Raw genomic sequence first — 19,924 nt, forward strand, 5'->3', positions numbered from 1 at the left:
GGGATTGTCTTGGATGATATGCTCCGAGACAGACTGGTATGCGATATCAATAATGATGCCATTCAGTGCTGCTTATCTGAGGGAAACTCCACCTCTGACGTTCAAGAAAGCCCTGGAGATTTCCCAAGGTATGGAGATGGCTACTAATAATGCTAAAGATATCCAAAAAGGAAATGGAGGAGCACAGATAGCAGCAGTGCACCAAGTCAAGAAAGACACTGGCAAGCAGGCCAAGCGTGTTGAATGTTTCTGGTGTGGAGGGGTAAACTATGCTAATGACTGTAAATTTAAAGACGTGGTTTACCATACCTGCAGCAAAAAGCGACATTTAGCTAAAAAGTGTAGAGGGTCAAAAGCTGGGAGGGGATGGGAAGATCTAATCAGTCTCAGGCAGCCATACACCACCGAGAGGAAGAGGCTGAATGCTCCTATAACATGTTTGGGGTGGAAACAGAAAATGAACCCCCTGAGCCCTATTATGTCACTGTCGACGAGAAGGACATCGGTGATGACATCGGTCATCAGTGAGGAGACCTACAGATGGACGTAGGGGTTTAACCGGCCTCCCCTCAGACCATCAAACCTCAAACTTAGAACTTATACAGCCTAGCCCATTCCGCACCTGGGGGTGCTGTTTGTTGTCGTATCAAGTGCTGTATGTTGTCGTATCAAATGTAGGATCAAGTCTGGTGGGAAATAAACCAATAGTAGAAGATACATTACATACACTTGTAAATACGGTCAATAGTATTTTCTTGGACAATGTGGAAAAAGATGAAATAAGAAATATTGTAAAAAAACTGTGTAAGCAAAAGATCAACTGACCATGAAGATTTAGACATGATGACTGTAAAAAGTATAATAGAAACTGTTATTGAACCATTTACTTATATTTGCAATCTGTCTCTGTCAACAGGGATTTTTCCAGATGAAATGAAAATTGCCAAGGTAGTCCCATTATATAAAAATGGAGACAAACATAAATTCTCTAATTACAGGCCAGTATCATTGCTTCCACAGTTTTCTAAAATTATGGAAAAAGTTTTTGTGACAAGGTTGGATAAATTCACTGAGAAACATCATATTTTAAATAATGCTCAGTATGGATTCAGAACAAAACATTCGACAGCTATGGCAATTATGGAATTAATAGAGAAAATATCAACAACAATAGAAAATAAGGATTATTTTGTAAGTATTTTTATTGACTTGAAAAAAGCTTTTAATGTTATTGACCACTCAAGATTGCTTCACAAGTTACAACAATATGGAATAAGAGGTATTGCACATCAGTGGGTAAAAAGCTACTTAGAAAACAGAAAACAGTTTGTTCAGATAAATAATATCAAATCAGAATTGTGTAATATTGCTTATGGAGTACCACAAGGATCAGTACTTGGACCCAAACTGTTTATTTTGTATATCAATGATTTTGTGAATGTATCTAATGTGCTTGGTAGCATTTTATTTGCTGATGATACAACGCTGTTTTACTCTGGATCAGATATACAGGAAGTAGCACAAGTGATAAAAACAGAATTGGAAAAGGTTAAGCATTGGTTTGATATAAACAGACTGTCACTAAATATTAATAAGACAAATTTCATATTGTTTAATGACAGAGCAAAAAAAAAAATAACGTGTCATTACAAATAGATGGAATGGATATACAAAGGGTAAAAGAAATGAAAATTTTAGGAGTCATAATTGATGATCTTACATGGAAGTCGCACATAAATTACATAAAAGAAAAATAGCGAAAGCCATTGCTGTTTTGCATAAAGTAAAATATTCATTAAATAGTTATGGTTTATTAACATTGTACAATTCATTGATTTTCCCATATTTAACTTATTGTGTAGAAATCTGGGGATCAACATATACAACTTATATACAACCGTTGTTTATTCTGCAGAAAAGGGCTTTAAGGGTGATTAGCAACAGTGGTTTTAGAGATCCATCTAATCCATTGTTCATTAAGTACAGGGTACTTAAATTTCGTGATTTGGTCGATTTGAAAATATTACAAACAATGTACCAAGCTAATAAAAATGCTTTACCAACAAACATTCAAAATATGTTTGAGAAAAGAGTAAGTAGTTATAAACTGAAAGGAATAGAAGTCTTTAGAAAACCAAGATACAGAACCAGAGTAAAAGAACGGAGTATTGCAGTAAATGGTGTAAAATTATGGAACAATCTCAACAAAGAAATTAAAGAATTAAGGTCGCTTAAATTATTTAAAAAACGTATTAAACTAGATGTATTAAGTATGAAACTATAAAATAAGTTAGTGGGCTGTAAGGAAGTAAAAAAAAAAAAAAAAAAAAAAATTTGTTAATAATGTATAAAATGTTTTAAGTTTAAAAATGTAACCTGTCAGAGATGTAATCTATTTAATAATGGTCATAATTATGAAATAAGTCAGTGGTATGTGACAAGTTAAAGAAATACAGTCTGTTAAATAATGTTGAAAAATGATGCTGGATATTGAAAGATTGTATTGTAAAAAGGGGCAGAAAATATAAGACTTGTTCTTCTCTCTGCTCCTTTTCATTCTGGTAATGGAGATGCTTTATTTCTGCTTTTCTGTTTTTTTCTTTTAAATGACTGAAATAAATAAATAAATAAATCAGCAGAGGGTCAGAAGGCAAACATCAGATTGGTGGTGGCCAAGGGCAGCGGCCCCAGTCTGCTGCGCCGTGATTGGCTGTGCAAACGCCGCCTTAACTGGCATGAGATAAAATATGCAGCTACTACAGAGGACGTTCTGCAATGCTACAAGGAAGCGTTCAAGAAAGAACTGGGAACACTCAAGGGGTTTACAGTGAACCCTGCGGCCACACCCAGATCAGTGCCTTACACCATGAAAGGCAGAGTTGAAGAAGAGTTGGAGCAGCTGCAGAAGCTGGGCATAAAGCCTGGGTTTCACCAAATAATGATCCACACATGGGTGTGTCGGCGACTATTTGAAGAATGACCCACGTTTTCATCTCACATTCACTACTGAGGTGCCTCTCTTTACCCTGCACGTGCCACGTAGCAGCCTCTAGTAAGCCACGACCGACCTGTTATTACAGCCTCGAATGGCTCACATCAGCCATGCTAAGCCACGTAGGGCCGTGATAGCGCCATGATAACGCAATGTTGGCACAGGTTTAGGCATGGGTTTGGTTCAAACCTCCAGTCCTCCCACACCTGGTCCCTTTTAAAGTGTGGGTTTTCAGTTCACAGTAGCATTTAAAGATGTCACATTTTTTAAACGCAGTCCAAAAATAGACACTCCAGTACAGTCGCGGTTGTGCGCTGTGTGCCAGGCTGCTGTCTACCTTGCACCAGACCAGCTAGAACCGAACCAAGGGTTCCTGGACAGCTGCCTCTGTGCTCCTCGCTGGCTCGCTGGCTTTATTTCTTCTGCGGCTTTAAACACACACACATCATGATCCCACTTTTAACTTTGTTTGTTCGTTTATTTCTGCAAAATCACTCTTTTGAGCGTGCACTGCTGTTCTGCATACCTGGAAAGCCGCCTCTGTGCTCCTTCTCACTGGCTTCCTTTCCATCCGTGGCTTGCTGGCTTTATTTTTTCCCTGGTTTTAATATGTGATATAATCTCTATCCAGGGCAAACAGCCTGAACGTGCCCACGCCCTTTTTCATCCTGAGTGTTACTTCAACTACAGCTGTATTTTCTAAACAGCAGTAGCTTGTTGTGAAAGTGTAGGAACACGGACCCACAACAGGGGGCGCAAATGAACGGACAATGAAGAAAGAGAATAACCAGGTTTACTGTTGTGAAACGTGCACAACTGATACAACAATTGAAAATGTGGGGGTAAGCCGAATTCCACTGGTGTCGTGTGGGCAGGCTCGAAGGTAGGAGACGTCCGTCCAAGTCGAACCGGAACCACCCGGGTTTCCTCTGCCACCGAACCCTGGAAGTACTGGAACCGCCAAGTCCCGAATTCCCAGGTGGCCACTGCCTCTGCTCGTCGGATCCGGTACTGCTGGCAAGAAAACAGTAGACACACAGGTGTGGATGCGGCTGCACCCAGTAACACAGAGGAGGGAAGAAGTCGCCTCCACCTCACGTCACAATGCTGCAGGAAGGTGAGTACTTATCTGAAGCTACGGCTTCTAGTAAACAGCTGTCCTGTAATGCTCAGTCAGAAAGACAATATAATTATGTACAAAGTACAGCAGAGTATGTTACCTTTATCTAAGGCGATATCTCGGCACTGAGGTGGAGACGCCGTCCTGATGATATACCTCCGTGCTGAGTGGAGTCAGCTGTGTCCAGTAATGGGTGACAGCTGTCACCCTGACTGCTCTCGTAAGGCGGCAGCGCCCTCTGGTGCCTGGAGCCCGCACTCCAGGCAGGGCGCCCTCTGGTGGTGGTGGGCCAGCAGTACCTCCTCTTCAGCGGCCCACACAACAGGACCCCCCCCTCAACGGGCGCCTCCTGGCGCGCGACCGGGCTTGTCCGGATGGCGACGGTAGAAGTCGGCCAGGAGGGCCGGGTCCAGGATGAAGCCCTTCTTCACCCAGGAGCGTTCTTCGGGGCCGTACCCCTCCCAGTCCACCAGGTACTGAAAACCCCGGCCCATTCGACGGACGTCGAGGAGCCGGTGCACGGTCCAAGCCGGTTCCCCGTCGATGATCCGGGCAGGAGGTGGTGCCGGACCCGGGGTGCAGAGGGGTGAGGTGTGATGGGGTTTTATCCGGGAGACATGAAACACTGGATGAATCCGCAGCGAGGCTGGAAGCCGGAGCCTCACTGCGGCGGGATTGATGACTTTGAGGATTGTGAAGGGACCGATGTATCGTTCTTGGAGTTTGGGGGAGTCCACTTGAAGGGGAATGTCCTTGGTGGACAACCACACTTCCTGCCCAGGACGATACTTGGGGGCCGGGGCCCGCCGCCGGTCTGCATGTTTCTTCGCCCTCGTCCGAGCCCTCAACAAAGCAGAGCTGGCGGCACGCCACACCCGACGGCACTTCCGTAGGTGGGCCTGGACCGAGGGCACACCGACCTCTCCCTCGACCACCGGAAACAAGGGGGGCTGATACCCCAAGCACACCTCAAACGGGGAGAGGCCGGTGGCTGATGACACTTGGCTGTTGTGGGCGTACTCGATCCAGGCCAGGTGGGTACTCCAGGCCGTCGGGTGCGCGGCTGTCACACAGCGTAGTGTCTGCTCCAATTCTTGGTTGGCCCGCTCTGCTTGCCCGTTGGTCTGGGGGTGATACCCGGACGAAAGGCTGACCGTGGCCCCCAGTTCCCGGCAGAAGCTCCTCCAAACGTGTGAGGTAAACTGGGGACCGCGATCGGAGACGATGTCTGATGGTATTCCATGCAGACGGACGACGTGGTGGACCAGGAGGTCCGCTGTCTCCTGGGCCGTTGGGAGCTTCGGGAGGTCCACGAAGTGGGCCGCCTTGGAGAAACGGTCCACTATCGTGAAGACGACGGTGTTTCCCTGGGACGGCGGGAGACCCGTGACAAAGTCCAGGCCGATGTGGGACCAGGGGCGATGAGGCACGGGCAGTGGCTGTAGCAGCCCTGAGGTCTTTCGGTGGTCGGCCTTGCCCCTGGCGCAGGTGGTACAGGCCTGGACGTAGTCCCGGACGTCGGCCTCCAGGGACGCCCACCAGAAGCGTTGCCGGACGACTGCCACGGTCCTTTGCACCCCCGGGTGACAGGAGAGCTTAGAACCGTGACAGAAGTCCAGGACTGCAGCCCTAGCCCCTGGTGGGACGTATAGTCTGTTCTTTGGTCCGTTTCCGGGGTCCGGGTCAGGGCCTCCCGGACGGTCTTCTCCACGTCCCAGGTGAGGGCGGCCACGATAGCGGACTCCGGGATAATGGGATCCGGGGGATCCGACGGTTCCGTTTTGACTTCGACTTCGTGCACCTGGGACAATGCATCCGATCTTTGATTCTTGGTCCCGGGACGGTAGGTAATCCGGAAGTCAAAACGGCCAAAGAACAGTGACCAGCGGGCTTGCCTGGGGTTCAGCCGCTTGGCGGTCCTGATGTACTCCAGGTTCCGATGGTCAGTGAAAACCGTGAATGGCACGGCTGTTCCCTCCAACAGATGTCTCCACTCTTCGAGGGCCTCTTTCACAGCAAGGAGTTCCCGATTGCCGACGTCATAGTTCCGTTCAGCGGGGGTCAACCTGCGGGAAAAATAGGCACACGGGTGAAGGACCTTATCGGTCTTCCCGCTCTGGGAGAGCACGGCTCCTATCCCTGAGTCCGAGGCATCCACTTCAACCACTAACTGGCGGCTAGGATCGGGCTGCACCAGAACTGGTGCAGACGAAAAGCGCCGTTTCAACTCCTTGAACGCGGCATCGCACCGATCCGACCAGGTGAAGGGGACGTTTGGTGAGGTCAGAGCTGTCAGGGGGCTAACTACCTGACTGTAGCCCTTAATGAACCTCCTGTAGAAATTAGCAAAGCCGAGGAACTATTGCAGCTTCCTACGGCTTGTGGGTTGGGGCCAATCTCTCACCGCCGCAACCTTGGCCGGATCAGGGGCGACGGAGTCGGAGAAGATGATAAACCCCAGGAAGGACAAAGAAGTGCGGTGGAATTCACACTTCTCGCCCTTCACAAACAGGCGGTTCTCCAACAACCACTGCAGGACCTGACGGACATGCCGGACATGAGTCTCAGGATCCGGGGAAAAGATGAGTATATCGTCTAGATACACGAAGACGAACCGGTGCAGGAAGTCCCGCAAGACATCGTTTACCAACGCTTGGAAAGTCGCGGGAGCATTAGTGAGACCGAACGGCATGACCAGGTACTCAAAATGACCTAACGGGGTGTTAAATGCCGTCTTCCATTCGTCTCCCTTACGGATCCGAACCAAATGATACGCATTCCTAAGATCAAGCTTGGTGAAGATTTTGGCTCCATGCAAGGGGGTGAACACTGACTCCAACAAGGGCAACGGGTATCGGTTGCGAACCGTGATTTCGTTCAACCCCCTGTAATCAATGCATGGACGAAGCCCGCCATCTTTTTTACCCACAAAAAAGAAACCCGCACCCATCGGAGAGGTGGAATTCCGGATCAACCCGGCGGCTAATGAGTCCCGGATGTAGGTCTCCATTGATTCGCGTTCCGGCCGTGAGAGGTTGTACAGCCTACTGGACGGGAACTCACTGCCTGGAACCAAATCTATGGCACAATCATACGGGCGGTGGGGAGGAAGCGTGAGAGCCAGATCCTTGCTGAACACGTCAGCGAGGTCATGGTACTCCGCCGGCACCGCCTTCAGATTGGGCGGGACTCGGACCTCCTCCTTAGCGTGGGAGCCGGGAGGAACCGAGGAACCTAGACACTCCCGATGGCAGGTTTCGCTCCACTGTACCACTACCCCGGACGGCCAATCGATCTGGGGATTGTGCTTTAGCATCCAGGGAAAACCCAGAACCACTCGGGAGGTGGCCTGCGTCACAAAGAACTCGATCACCTCCCGGTGGTTACCTGACACCACCAGAGTTACTGGAGGTGTCTTATGCATGATTGGTGGGAGTAGGGAGCCATCTAGTGCCCGAACCTGTACAGGCGAGGTAAGAGCCATCAGAGGGAGCCCTATCTCCCTGGCCCATCTGCTATCTAGCAGATTCCCCTCAGAGCCCGTGTCCACCAGTGCTGGGGCCTTCAGGGTTGAGTCCTCATAAAGGATTGTGACTGGGAGTCGTGTGGCAATGTGGGTGTGTCCCACGTGAATGTTTTGGCCCACCCCTGGCCCAGTCTCTAGGGGCGGGCGTTGGAGTTTAACCGCTCGGGGCAGTTGTTTGCAAGATGCTCACTCGAGCCACAAACAAAACAAGCTCCGTAGACCCGCCTCCTTTGTGCTCCAGGTGCCCTAAATGTTGCCCTGCTCGTGTCCATAGCTTCGTCAGCAGGGGGAGCCGTAGGTGCACGGAGCGCAAGAACAGAGGAGCGTGGGGAGGGCGGAGCTCGGTCAGAACCGGAAGGGAGAGGGACGACGCATGCCTGGCCACGCCCTTCGCCTCGTTCCCGACGGCGTTCTTCTAACCGGTTGTCGAGTCGTATAACCAGATCGATGAGCCCATCTAAATCCCGCGGTTCGTCCTTCGCCACCAGATGCTCTTTTAGGACCAGTGACAGTCCGTTTACAAAGGCGGCGCGGAGGGCAGTGCTATTCCAGCCGGATCTCGCCGCCGCGATGCGGAAGGCGACTGCATAGGCAGCTGCGCTCCGACGCCCCTGTCTCATCGACAGTAGCGCGGTTGAAGCGGTCTCTCCTCTATTGGGATGGTCGAACACTGTTCTGAGCTCCCGCACAAACCCATCGTACGTGTGAAGGAGCCGTGAGTTCTGCTCCCAGAGCGCTGTAGCCCAAGCGCGTGCCTCCCTGCGAAGCAGGTTTATTACATAAGCTACTTTGCTAGCGTCAGTCGCGTACATCACGGGACGCTGTGCGAAGACGAGCGAACACTGCATCAGAAAATCCGCGCACGTCTCCACACAGCCTCCGTACGGTTCTGGAGGGCTTATGTATGCTTCTGGGGACGGAGGAAGGGACCGTTGAACGACCAGTGGAACGTCACTATCACGCGCAGGGTCCTCGGGAGGGAGAGCCGCAGCGGCGCCCGGAGGGCGCGCTTCCACTTGTGCGGCGAGAGCCTCCACCCTACGGTTTAGGAGAACGTGCTGCTCGGTCATTAAATCGATCCGAGTGGTGAAAGCGGTGAGGATCCGCTGCAACTCACCGATTACCCCTCCCGAAGACGCCGACGCGCCCTGTTCTTCCATTGGCCGTTCAACAGCCGATTGACGCCCCTCGGGATCCATGACGCTGGCCGAGATATCCTGTTGTGAAAGTGTAGGAACACGGACCCACAACAGGGGGCGCAAATGAATGGACAATGAAGAAAGAGAATAACCAGGTTTACTGTTGTGAAACGTGCACAACTGATACAACAATTGAAAATGTGGGGGTAAGCCGAATTCCACTGGTGTCGTGTGGGCAGGCTCGAAGGTAGGAGACGTCCGTCCAAGTCGAACCGGAACCACCCGGGTTTCCTCTGCCACCGAACCCTGGAAGTACTGGAACCGCCAAGTCCCGAATTCCCATGTGGCCACTGCCTCCGCTCGTCGGATCCGGTACTGCTGGCAAGAAAACAGTAGACACACAGGTGTGGATGCGGCTGCACCCAGTAACACAGAGGAGGGAAGAAGTCGCCTCCACCTCACGTCACAATGCTGCAGGAAGGTGAGTACTTATCTGAAGCTACGGCTTCTAGTAAACAGCTGTCCTGTAATGCTCAATCAGAAAGACAATATAATTATGTACAAAGTACAGCAGAGTATGTTACCTTTATCTAAGGCGATATCTCGGCACTGAGGTGGAGACGCCGTCCTGATGATATACCTCCGTGCTGAGTGGAGTCAGCTGTGTCCAGTAATGGGTGACAGCTGTCACCCTGACTGCTCTCGTAAGGCGGCAGCGCCCTCTGGTGCCTGGAGCCCGCACTCCAGGCAGGGCGCCCTCTGGTGGTGGTGGGCCAGCAGTACCTCCTCTTCAGCGGCCCACACAACAGTAGCTATAGATTTTCCAAGGTATTGAATATGTTCAGAATGACCAGTACATGTTTGGGAGGGTCAAAGAAAAGTGTGAAATTTCTGTTTTGATATTTTAAGAGAAAATGGCTAAAGTAAGTGGGTCAATGTATTGAAAATGAAATGATCAAAAGAAAATGAACATTTTCCAAATATAATGAAATTTTTATTTTTAGTCATACTTTAATCAATGGAATATGCATTTAACGTGAACAATACAAAACAAACCTTGTTTCTTTGGCAGACAGCAGTATCTAGAGGTCTTAAATGTTTTAAAGATTATCAGAAAGTTTAAGTTACTAAATATGTGGTGAATCTGGACTATATGTAAGTCATTTGACCTAATGGGTTCTCTTAAAATATCAAAATTAGAAATTTTTCACTCTTCTGTGACCCTCCTAAACATGTACTGGTCATTCTGAGCATATTGAGTACCTTGGAAAATCTATAGCTGCTGCAGTTTAGAAAATACAGCTGTCATTTTCTGGCTGTTACATGCATGTGTCAGCTAGGTCCTAGATTAACTTTGTTCATGTAAATGTGGAGATGATGAGTAGGATTAAGAAAGGAGAGCTCGAAGACCATCAGCTGCCCTAAAATGCGTTCATTTGAGCAGGTACTTTCTTCCATAAACCTGGGAAGAAGCCTCTCTTTCCAGAGCTCTCTTGTGCTGCTGTTGCATATTGTCCAAGAAGAATCTCTGCTGAGCTCACCGATCACCCAGGAGCTTGGTATCACCAGATGATGGCTTTTGTTCTAGAAATAATATATAATTTCAGTTAGCAAAGAAGAAATGTTTGTTTTTCTCTTTGTGGTTCTCTCACAGTCCTGTATTCTACCAAAGAATTGTCTGCACTTCGTATTCAAATATGTTGTAACTCATCCACACAGCTTTTGATTTCACAAAGCTCAAAACAGGAAAACAAAACTGAAAAAATTAATATATGTTTGTGTCTCAACTGTCTAAAGGACATTAACTGTCATATTTTGCTGGAACTTTATAATATTACCGTTTCTAAAAAAATAAATAAAGCACTCCAAATAAATATGCAATGACTTTGTACAATATATTTTTTAACAAGCTCTACAGGAAAATTCAAGAACTCACCATAGTTTTATTTAGCATCATACTACTCTTAAAGAAAAAAAGAAAAACTTATTTTGGCTGGTGCCTCCTCTGTGTCATCTTCAGGTTGTGGAGAGCTGCTGTCATCATTCTCTGACGACGTGCTGTTTGCATCATTTATATATGAGAGCAATAATTAATGTAATGTACTAAAGTGAAAAAGAGCGTTCGCTAACTGGATGACAGACTGTGTTCATGCACTTCACAGTATCACTCCCTGTTTTACTTAATTTAATTTATTTCATTTATATTATGCCAAATCACAGCAAGGTTGCCTCAAGGTGCTTCACACAGGTAAGGTCTAACCTTACCAATTCCCAGAGCAACAGTGGTAAGGAAAAACTCCCTCTGAGGAAGAAACCTCAAGCAGACCAGACTCAAAGGGGTGACCTTCTGCTTGGGCCATGATACAGACACAAATTACAGAACAATTCACAAAACGAATAGAGAGGAAATATTGCTGGTGCACAGGACGGTTTCTGGAACAGATACCACACCCATCTATGGATGGAGCCGCACCTCAAGTAGAGAAAAGGAAAAAGCAGAATCAAGCATCAGAAAGACAACGAATACAGTGTAATTTGCATTAAGCAACAAGTAAAACAGAAGAAATACTAAGGTGATCGCTGGCCACTAACCCTATTCTTCACTAAAAGACCCAGACTTTAGATCAAGTTGGGGCCGTGGCCCGCTCTGTTTACTAATAAAATGAATTAAGAGTAAAAAGCATAGTAACATACTATGCCAGCCACACAAATGGGAAAATAAGTGCGTCTTAAGTCTGGATTTGGAAGTCTCTACAGAATCTGACTGTTTTATTGATGCAGGGAGACAGAACACGGGCATGAAAAGAGAAAGCTCTGTGACCCACAGACTTTTTATTCACCCTGGGGTGAATAAAAAGTAGTCATGTACCCTGAGATTGCAAAGCCTGGGTTTAATTAGGTCCGCTAGGTAGGGAGGTGCCAGTCTGTGAACTTTTTTATAGATTAGTAGCAGAGCCATAAAATCTAATCTCACAGGGACAGGAAGCCAATGAAGAGACACCAAAATGGGTTTAATGTGGTCAAACTTTCTGCTTCCTTTCAGAAGTCTAGCAACAGCATTTTGAACCAACTGGAGACCCTTAATGCTGGACTGCGGTAAACCAGAAAATAGAATATTGCAATAGTCCAATCTAGAAGAGACAAATGCATGAATCGGGGTCTCAGCATCAGCCATAGACAGGATGGGACGAATCTTCACTATATTTCGCAGGTGGAAGAAAGCAGTCCTCGTAATATCTCTAATGTGGAGGTCAAAGGACAACATAGGATCAAAAATGACCCCAAGGTTCCTCACTTTGTCAGTCTGATATGACACACAAGCCTAGGCTAAGCGTTAACTGGTCAAATTGATGCCAATGTCTCACTGGACCAAGACCCATCAATTCAGTCTTATCATAGTTTAGGACGTTTCTAGACATCCAGCTTCTCACTGATGCAAGGCAATCCTCTAAGGATTTTATGTGGATGAGATTACCAGCAGTTATTGGCATGTATAACGGTGTACCATCAGCGTAGCAGTGAAAGGTAACCCCAAAATGCTGCAATATGTGCCCAAGGGGTGCTATATAAATGGAGAAAAGCAGGAGGCCTAAGACGGACCCCTGTGGAACCCCAAATTTCATGTCACTAAGGTTAGAGGTTGTGTTGTACAAAACACTGAGGACGACTTGTCAGGTATGATTTCAACCATGCAAGGGCACTCCCAGTAATCCCAAAATGATTCTCCAGCCTATCAAGTAAAATATGATGACCCATGGTATCAAACGCAGCACTGAGACCAAACAGTAACAGAACTGTAGTGGTGTCCAAATCCGTTGCAAGCAGAAGATCACCACTTTAGTGAGAGCCGTCTTTGTGGAATGATATTTTCTAAAAGCAGACTGCAGTGGCTCAAACGGATTATTCTCGGTAAGATAGTCCACGAGCTACTGTGAAACCACTATTTCCAGAATTTTAGAGCAAAGTGATAGATTTGATATTGGCCTATAGTTTTTCAGTCTGTGCAGCTGTAAAGAAAGTTTGCTGGCTGTTTTTTCGACTATCAAACAGTGAGACAGATGCGTGCTGTTGATGATCTTAAATAGACAGATTGCATACAGATCAGTCCAAAAGTATTTGGCCACTTGGTATTTCACACATTTTAACTTATGTAATTTCAAATGCAAAAAAAAATTTAGCTCAAAGCAAATCTCTACAACTTAATATAAATTATTTAAAAATATAAAAGCAAGATGATGGGTTGCATAAGTAATTAGTATTAGTATAATACCTGTAAATTATCAGTTTTATTTTTATTCTTCAGACAAATCGGGGGATGGATATATGGAGGATTTTCTTTCACCAAAACATCAAATCTAGGCTTGCATCACAGATGTGCTTTCTGGCACATTGTAGTTGAACTTTCAGGTCTTCTTTTTAACAAAATCTTTCTTTATACAAAATGCAAAACATGTACTATGCACAATTTCTCAAATCACAGCCACAGAAGACTATAACTTCTTAGTTGTCTGGGTGTCTTGGTGACTTTCCTCACTCTTCTTGCACAGTCGCCATAGAGTGCCATACTGTTTGTATTTCTTCAGAACTGATGTAAATAAAGTCCAACACACATTCAGTGACTTGGAAATGTTCATGTATCCATCTCCTGACTTGTCTGAAGAAAACTGGTATAATACCTGTAAATAATCAGTTTTATTGCCAAAGTGGCCCATTACTTATGCAACCTATCATCTTGGCTTTTATATTTTTAATTCATTTATATAAAGTTGTAGAGATTTAGTTTGAGTGAGTTCAAGGATGATCATTTTAGAAATTTTTATTTTTTGTATTTAAAATGCCATAAACAAATTAAAATACATTAAATACCAAGTGGCCAGATACTTTTGGACTAAACTGTACTTAAAGTGAAGCATGTGTTTATGGATTTAACACACACACACACACACAAAAAAACATGGCACTGTGTGCTGATTCCCTGGAATGAAAGGATGCACGCTTTTTAATTTTTTATTTTATTTTAGTGAATCGACTGACTAATCAAAAAATACCTTTATCGGGCTGATTCTTATCAGATTTGATCCGTTTTCATCTGTTCGTCAACAGGGTGCACAGCAGATTTATTAATGCAGCTTTAGCCGAAGAAGCAATTTTTCATAGGCTGCATGAATGACATGACAACTTGATCATGGAGCATGCTACAAGTAGCATGGAAACAGACAGTTCCTTAATGGGTGTGGTGTCCGTTTGCACCATTGTCATTTGACAGTTCCAGAGTTGCTAATGTCAGACCTTAAAAATACAAACAGTTTAACAATATTTTCTCGCCTCAACTGAAAACTCATTTTGTTGCTTAAAAAATAAATACACCCCTTCTGTATATATTGATTCAACACATCTGGATTTATGTTAGACTGGTGAATTTTCAACTTTGTCTTGGCAGTGCAGCTTTTATTTTGAAGTGTTTCCCTCCAGTGGTAGGTGATATGCAATGAGAGTTGACAGTGAGCGCAGTAGCTGAGCTGAAACCAAATGTGACCAGAAAAAGCATCGCAGCAGTGACAGTTTTGGAAACGGCTGAAATGAGCTGCTTTTGTTATAAAGGGACAAGTGTGGTTTGAAATGCAGAGAAGAGTGAGTTTGTCTTTACACTGCTTCTAATGACCTTAAACTATCTTTTGTAGCAGCACTGCTTGTCAGCAACTCCTTCGGCGAGCAACCCAGTATGACATAACCTATCAATTATGTGTCAACATATTATCATAAGTATTTCATCTGCATCATCTCGACACAGTGATTCATATCTCTGTTTTACTGCTCAGGCCTAGTTTACTGATTGAAACGAGAAAAGTGACCCTCTTTTCCAGCGAACATCATGAACCTTATATCTAATTTTCCTCCGCACCAAAGTAGCTTAGAATGAGTAATGCATAAGCGAAATTTGGGAATTGGTTCCTCTGTGCGCACACAACAAATGTTGAAAAAGGTCCAGATCTATTGAATAGCAACAGCCTGTTATTTATGGCATGCACAATTCATACTGAATTTTTTCTGTATGATCAATTTCTTATTTCCAGATAACTGGGCCTGATGGTAAGCAGATTTACAAAGGTGACAGAGAATCCAGTGGAAAGTATTCGGTGTCAGCTCACATGGATGGAACGTACAAGTTCTGCTTCAGCAACAAGATGTCCACTATGACACCCAAGATTGTTATGTTCACAATCGACATCGGAGAGGCACCTAAAGGCCAAGACATGGAGACGGAAGGTACACTTAGGGTTAGAGAGAGAGTGACAGCAGTAGTAGTCCCCATTTAGTCTGTGTAATTCTTGTAAAGGCTCATGCAATGTGCACTTTTTGCTCCTGTGCTTTTTCCTTTCAGTTTTATCATTTGCTATTTTTCTCTTTTTTTTTTCTTTTCTTTTTTACTGTATTTGTGTGTTCTTCCTCTTTGTAGGTGGTGACAGCTGGGATGGTAGGGAACAAGACAGGCTACAATAAAAACCTCTGTTGTGAAATAGCTTTGAGTGTGTGATGACTTTCCACTAACAGTGTTGTTTCCCTACTTTCAACTAATATTGTGTTTTATAATGTATATAGAAAAGGTGTGAACCACAAAGATTAGTCTGCCATGTAAAGCAGACGTTCAGCACGCGTTTCATATCATGCCATGTTTTTTGTGTGTGAAAGAGTACAGTCACGCATCAGTGACAGCTCATACTTCCTGTTTCAGCCCATCAAAATAAGCTGGAGGAGATGATCAATGAGCTCGCTGTTGCCATGACGGCTGTGAAGCATGAGCAGGAGTACATGGAGGTTCGTGAGAGGATACACAGAGCAAGTGAGTCCTGATTCAGTAACAATTGCTGCAAGTAGAATAATAGAAACTAGGAGAGAAATAGACGTTTGTATATATTTTAAGTTGCATATTTACTCAGTCCATCTCCTTTGTCTTTTTTGTGTGTGTGTGTTTTAGTTAATGACAACACAAACAGCAGAGTGGTTCTCTGGTCGTTCTTTGAAGCCCTTGTGCTGGTGGCAATGACGCTTGGACAGATTTACTACTTGAAGAGGTTTTTTGAAGTACGACGAGTGGTGTAGCGCCATAAATGGTCCCCGTGTGTCCGCCGCAGTTTGCTCAAACACCAAGACGGTTCTTGACATCGGATGTGATTTTGGAAGTGAAACTTTCAGTTTCAAGTAAAGCCTAAATATGATTGGATCTTGGATGTCCTCTTTTTTTAAACTATTTGGGTCTTCCTTTATAAATGTAATATTTTGAAGGAAAAGCTGAATGATGCCTACAGAGTTGTCAATTGTCTTTTTGTTTTCTCAGTTAATAGAATTTTTTTCTGTTTGACATTTATAGTCGAGTACCACTTAAATACCACATTTTTTATGCGTGTGAATGAATTTTTTTTTTTTTTTTTTTTTTTTGGAAATGCACAAAGATGGCTGCACATGTTAAAATTGAACACAGGAGAATGTATTCCTCAACATGTAAATGGACCCTATTTGAGTGGTAAACATTGAAGCAGAACTGTGTTGATGCCTGCGATGAAACAAGTGAGGCCAAGTTTAACTTTACACGGGCGGACACAGCCTCTGTGCCTTGTTTTTCCTTTCTCCAAACAAATGGCACTCCTGAAGAATAACACAATCTAAAGGATTTCTATTTGAGTTCCTCTTTCAAGGAAAGTGCAGTGCCCTGCTGTGTTACTGCTTCATGCAGACCCATGTGACAGGGCTTCAGAAGTTGGCATTGATAAAGGGCACTGCAGGAAAATAGTGTTACACTGTAGTTCAGATAATAACAGGTGGTTGAGCTCCCACTCACCACTCCGATATTTCACCAAGTTTACAAGCTGATTTAACTTCACACACACTTAAATGTTAGAAATCTCTTTCCTCCCGCAAGACCGAGAGAGCAGCGTTAGTTTTGAATTTCTAAACTAAACTGACTGTTGCAACTCCAAAGCAACGAGTGACGCTGAGATGTTATATGTTGATTTGGGAGGTAATCTACACACTGCTGCATGGTTTTTGTTGCTTCTGCTGTAGTTAATTTTGTTTTGGTTGGGGTTTTTTTTATGCAATTGTATACAGTTTTGAACTGCTTGTTTTACCTGGAGTATATCCAGTGTCACGCAACTTTGGATGAGGCTTTTCAACAGAATATCTTTACTGTTTGTCCCCCCCACCCCAGATAATATAAGTAGCTTCGTATCTGGGACACAGCTACCACGTAGGAGTTGCGTTTTTCCAAATATGCGCCAGTTTTGTATTCTAGACTCTGAGCTCTGGCAGGTTAACTGCACACTCTGTCCTTTTTGTGCTCATAAAAATGTGATCCATGGCTCTGTACAAATGTAGACTGGTTGTCTGTGGGGGGAAAAAAAACCCAGGTTTCATAATAAAGCCAATATTCTGTACAAAAACTGGAATGTTTTATACAACGTGGCAACAAGAATGTTTTGCTTGCCTCTACTGGTGGTTGGCTCTCACTGCGGTATTGTATCACTTCCTGTTCCGGAGCACAGCAGTGTTTTTCTGTATCTGTTAGCTGTTTAATCTGCGCAGTTAGATTGATCTAGTTATCTAGATTACGATTTGTTTCCCAGTGTAATCTTTGCATGCCTTAACTAAAGCACTCCTTCTGCTGAATCACCTCTAAATTATTCACTTTGCGTGTTTTTAGGAATCCGCTAGGTTAGCGTAGCTACTAGCTCTTAGCCGATTTAGCATGGCGGCTTCTCCTGTCTCTCCCACACTTTTCTGCTCTGGGTGTGAAATGTTTAGTTATTCCTCGGCTTCCTTTAGCAGTAACGGTACTTGTAATAAGTGTAGCTTATTCGTAGCTTTGGAGGCCAGGCTGGGCGAATTGGAGGCTCGGCTCCGCACCGTGGAAAATTCTACAGCTAGCCAGGCCCCTGTAGTCGGTGCGGACCAAGGTAGCTTAGCCGCCGTTAGTTCCCCCCTGGCAGATCCCAAGCAGGCTGACTGGGTGACTGTGAGGAGGAAGCGTAGTTCTAAACAGAAGCCCCGTGTACACCGCCAACCCGTTCACATTTCTAACCGTTTTTCCCCACTCGACGGCACACCCGCCGAGGATCAAACTCTGGTTATTGGCGACTCTATTTTGAGAAATGTGAAGTTAGCGACACCAGCAACCATAGTCAATTGTCTTCCGGGGGCCAGAGCAGGTGACATTGAAGGAAATTTGAAACTGCTGGCTAAGGCTAAGTGTAAATTTGGTAAGATTGTAATTCACGTCGGCAGTAATGACACCCGGTTACGCCAATCGGAGGTCACTAAAATTAACATTAAATCGGTGTGTAACTTTGCAAAAACAATGTCGGACTCTGTAGTTTTCTCTGGGCCCCTCCCCAATCAGACCGGGAGTGACATGTTTAGCCGCCTGTTCTCCTTGAATTGCTGGCTGTCTGAGTGGTGTCCAAAAAATGAGGTGGGCTTCATAGATAATTGGCAAAGCTTCTGGGGAAAACCTGGTCTTGTTAGGAGAGACGGCATCCATCCCACTTTGGATGGAGCAGCTCTCATTTCTAGAAATCTGGCCAATTTTCTTAAATCCTCCAAACCGTGACTATCCAGGGTTGGGACCAGGAAGCAGAGTTGTAGTCTTACACACCTCTCTGCAGCTTCTCTCCCCCTGCCATCCCCTCATTACCCCATCCCCGTAGAGATGGTGCCTGCTCCCAGACCACCAACAACCAGCAAAAATCTATTTAAGCATAAAAATTCAAAAAGAAAAAATAATATAGCACCTTCAACTGCACCACAGACTAAAACAGTTAAATGTGGTCTATTAAACATTAGGTCTCTCTCTTCTAAGTCCCTGTTGGTAAATGATATAATAATTGATCAACATATTGATTTATTCTGCCTAACAGAAACCTGGTTACAGCAGGATGAATATGTTAGTTTAAATGAGTCAACACCCCCGAGTCACACTCACTGTCAGAATGCTCGTAGCACGGGCCGAGGAGGAGGATTAGCAGCAATCTTCCATTCCAGCTTATTAATTAATCAAAAACCCAGACAGAGCTTTAATTCATTTGAAAGCTTGTCTCTTAGTCTTGTCCATCCAAATTGGAAGTCCCAAAAACCAGTTTTATTTGTTATTATCTATCGTCCACCTGGTCGTTACTGTGAGTTTCTCTGTGAATTTTCAGACCTTTTGTCTGACTTAGTGCTTAGCTCAGATAAGATAATTATAGTGGGTGATTTTAACATCCACACAGATGCTGAGAATGACAGCCTCAACACTGCATTTAATCTATTATTAGACTCTATTGGCTTTGCTCAAAAAGTAAATGAGTCCACCCACCACTTTAATCATATCTTAGATCTTGTTCTGACTTATGGTATGGAAATAGAAGACTTAACAGTATTCCCTGAAAACTCCCTTCTGTCTGATCATTTCTTAATAACATTTACATTTACTCTGATGGACTACCCAGCAGTGGGGAATAAGTTTCATTACACTAGAAGTCTTTCAGAAAGCGCTGTAACTAGGTTTAAGGATATGATTCCTTCTTTATGTTCTCTAATGCCATATACCAACACAGTGCAGAGTAGCTACCTAAACTCTGTAAGGGAGATAGAGTATCTCGTCAATAGTTTTACATCCTCATTGAAGACAACTTTGGATGCTGTAGCTCCTCTGAAAAAGAGAGCTTTAAATCAGAAGTGCCTGACTCCGTGGTATAACTCACAAACTCGCAGCTTAAAGCAGATAACCCGTAAGTTGGAGAGGAAATGGCGTCTCACTAATTTAGAAGATCTTCACTTAGCCTGGAAAAAGAGTCTGTTGCTCTATAAAAAAGCCCTCCGTAAAGCTAGGACATCTTTCTACTCATCACTAATTAAAGAAAATAAGAACAACCCCAGGTTTCTTTTCAGCACTGTAGCCAGGCTGACAAAGAGTCAGAGCTCTATTGAGCTGAGTATTCCATTAACTTTAACTAGTAATGACTTCATGACTTTCTTTGCTAACAAAATTTTAACTATTAGAGAAAAAATTACTCATAACCATCCCAAAGACGTATCATTATCTTTGGCTGCTTTCAGTGATGCCGGTATTTGGTTAGACTCTTTCTCTCCGATTGTTCTGAGTTATTTTCATT

General features: G+C 44.7%; 1 protein-coding gene across 2 annotated transcripts in view; it reads left to right on the forward strand.

The window, feature by feature from the left end:
• tmed2 (transmembrane p24 trafficking protein 2) overlaps nt 1-17,165 on the forward strand; it is a 31,253-nt gene extending 14,088 nt beyond the window's left edge. The window contains exons 2-5 of one of the 2 annotated variants that reach the window (XM_034192533.1): nt 14,852-15,044; nt 15,235-15,252; nt 15,511-15,618; nt 15,754-17,165. In XM_034192533.1, coding sequence (XP_034048424.1) covers nt 14,852-15,044; nt 15,235-15,252; nt 15,511-15,618; nt 15,754-15,878 — 444 coding nt within the window. In that variant the 3' untranslated portion in view covers nt 15,879-17,165. The remainder of the gene's footprint in view (nt 1-14,851; nt 15,045-15,234; nt 15,253-15,510; nt 15,619-15,753) is intronic. The other variant, XM_034192534.1, reaches the window with a different exon arrangement.
• The last annotated feature ends 2,759 nt before the right edge of the window (nt 17,166-19,924 follow it).

The sequence above is a fragment of the Thalassophryne amazonica genome, chromosome 17 (genome assembly GCF_902500255.1).
Source record: "Thalassophryne amazonica chromosome 17, fThaAma1.1, whole genome shotgun sequence".
In the NCBI taxonomy this organism is placed as follows: domain Eukaryota; kingdom Metazoa; phylum Chordata; class Actinopteri; order Batrachoidiformes; family Batrachoididae; genus Thalassophryne; species Thalassophryne amazonica.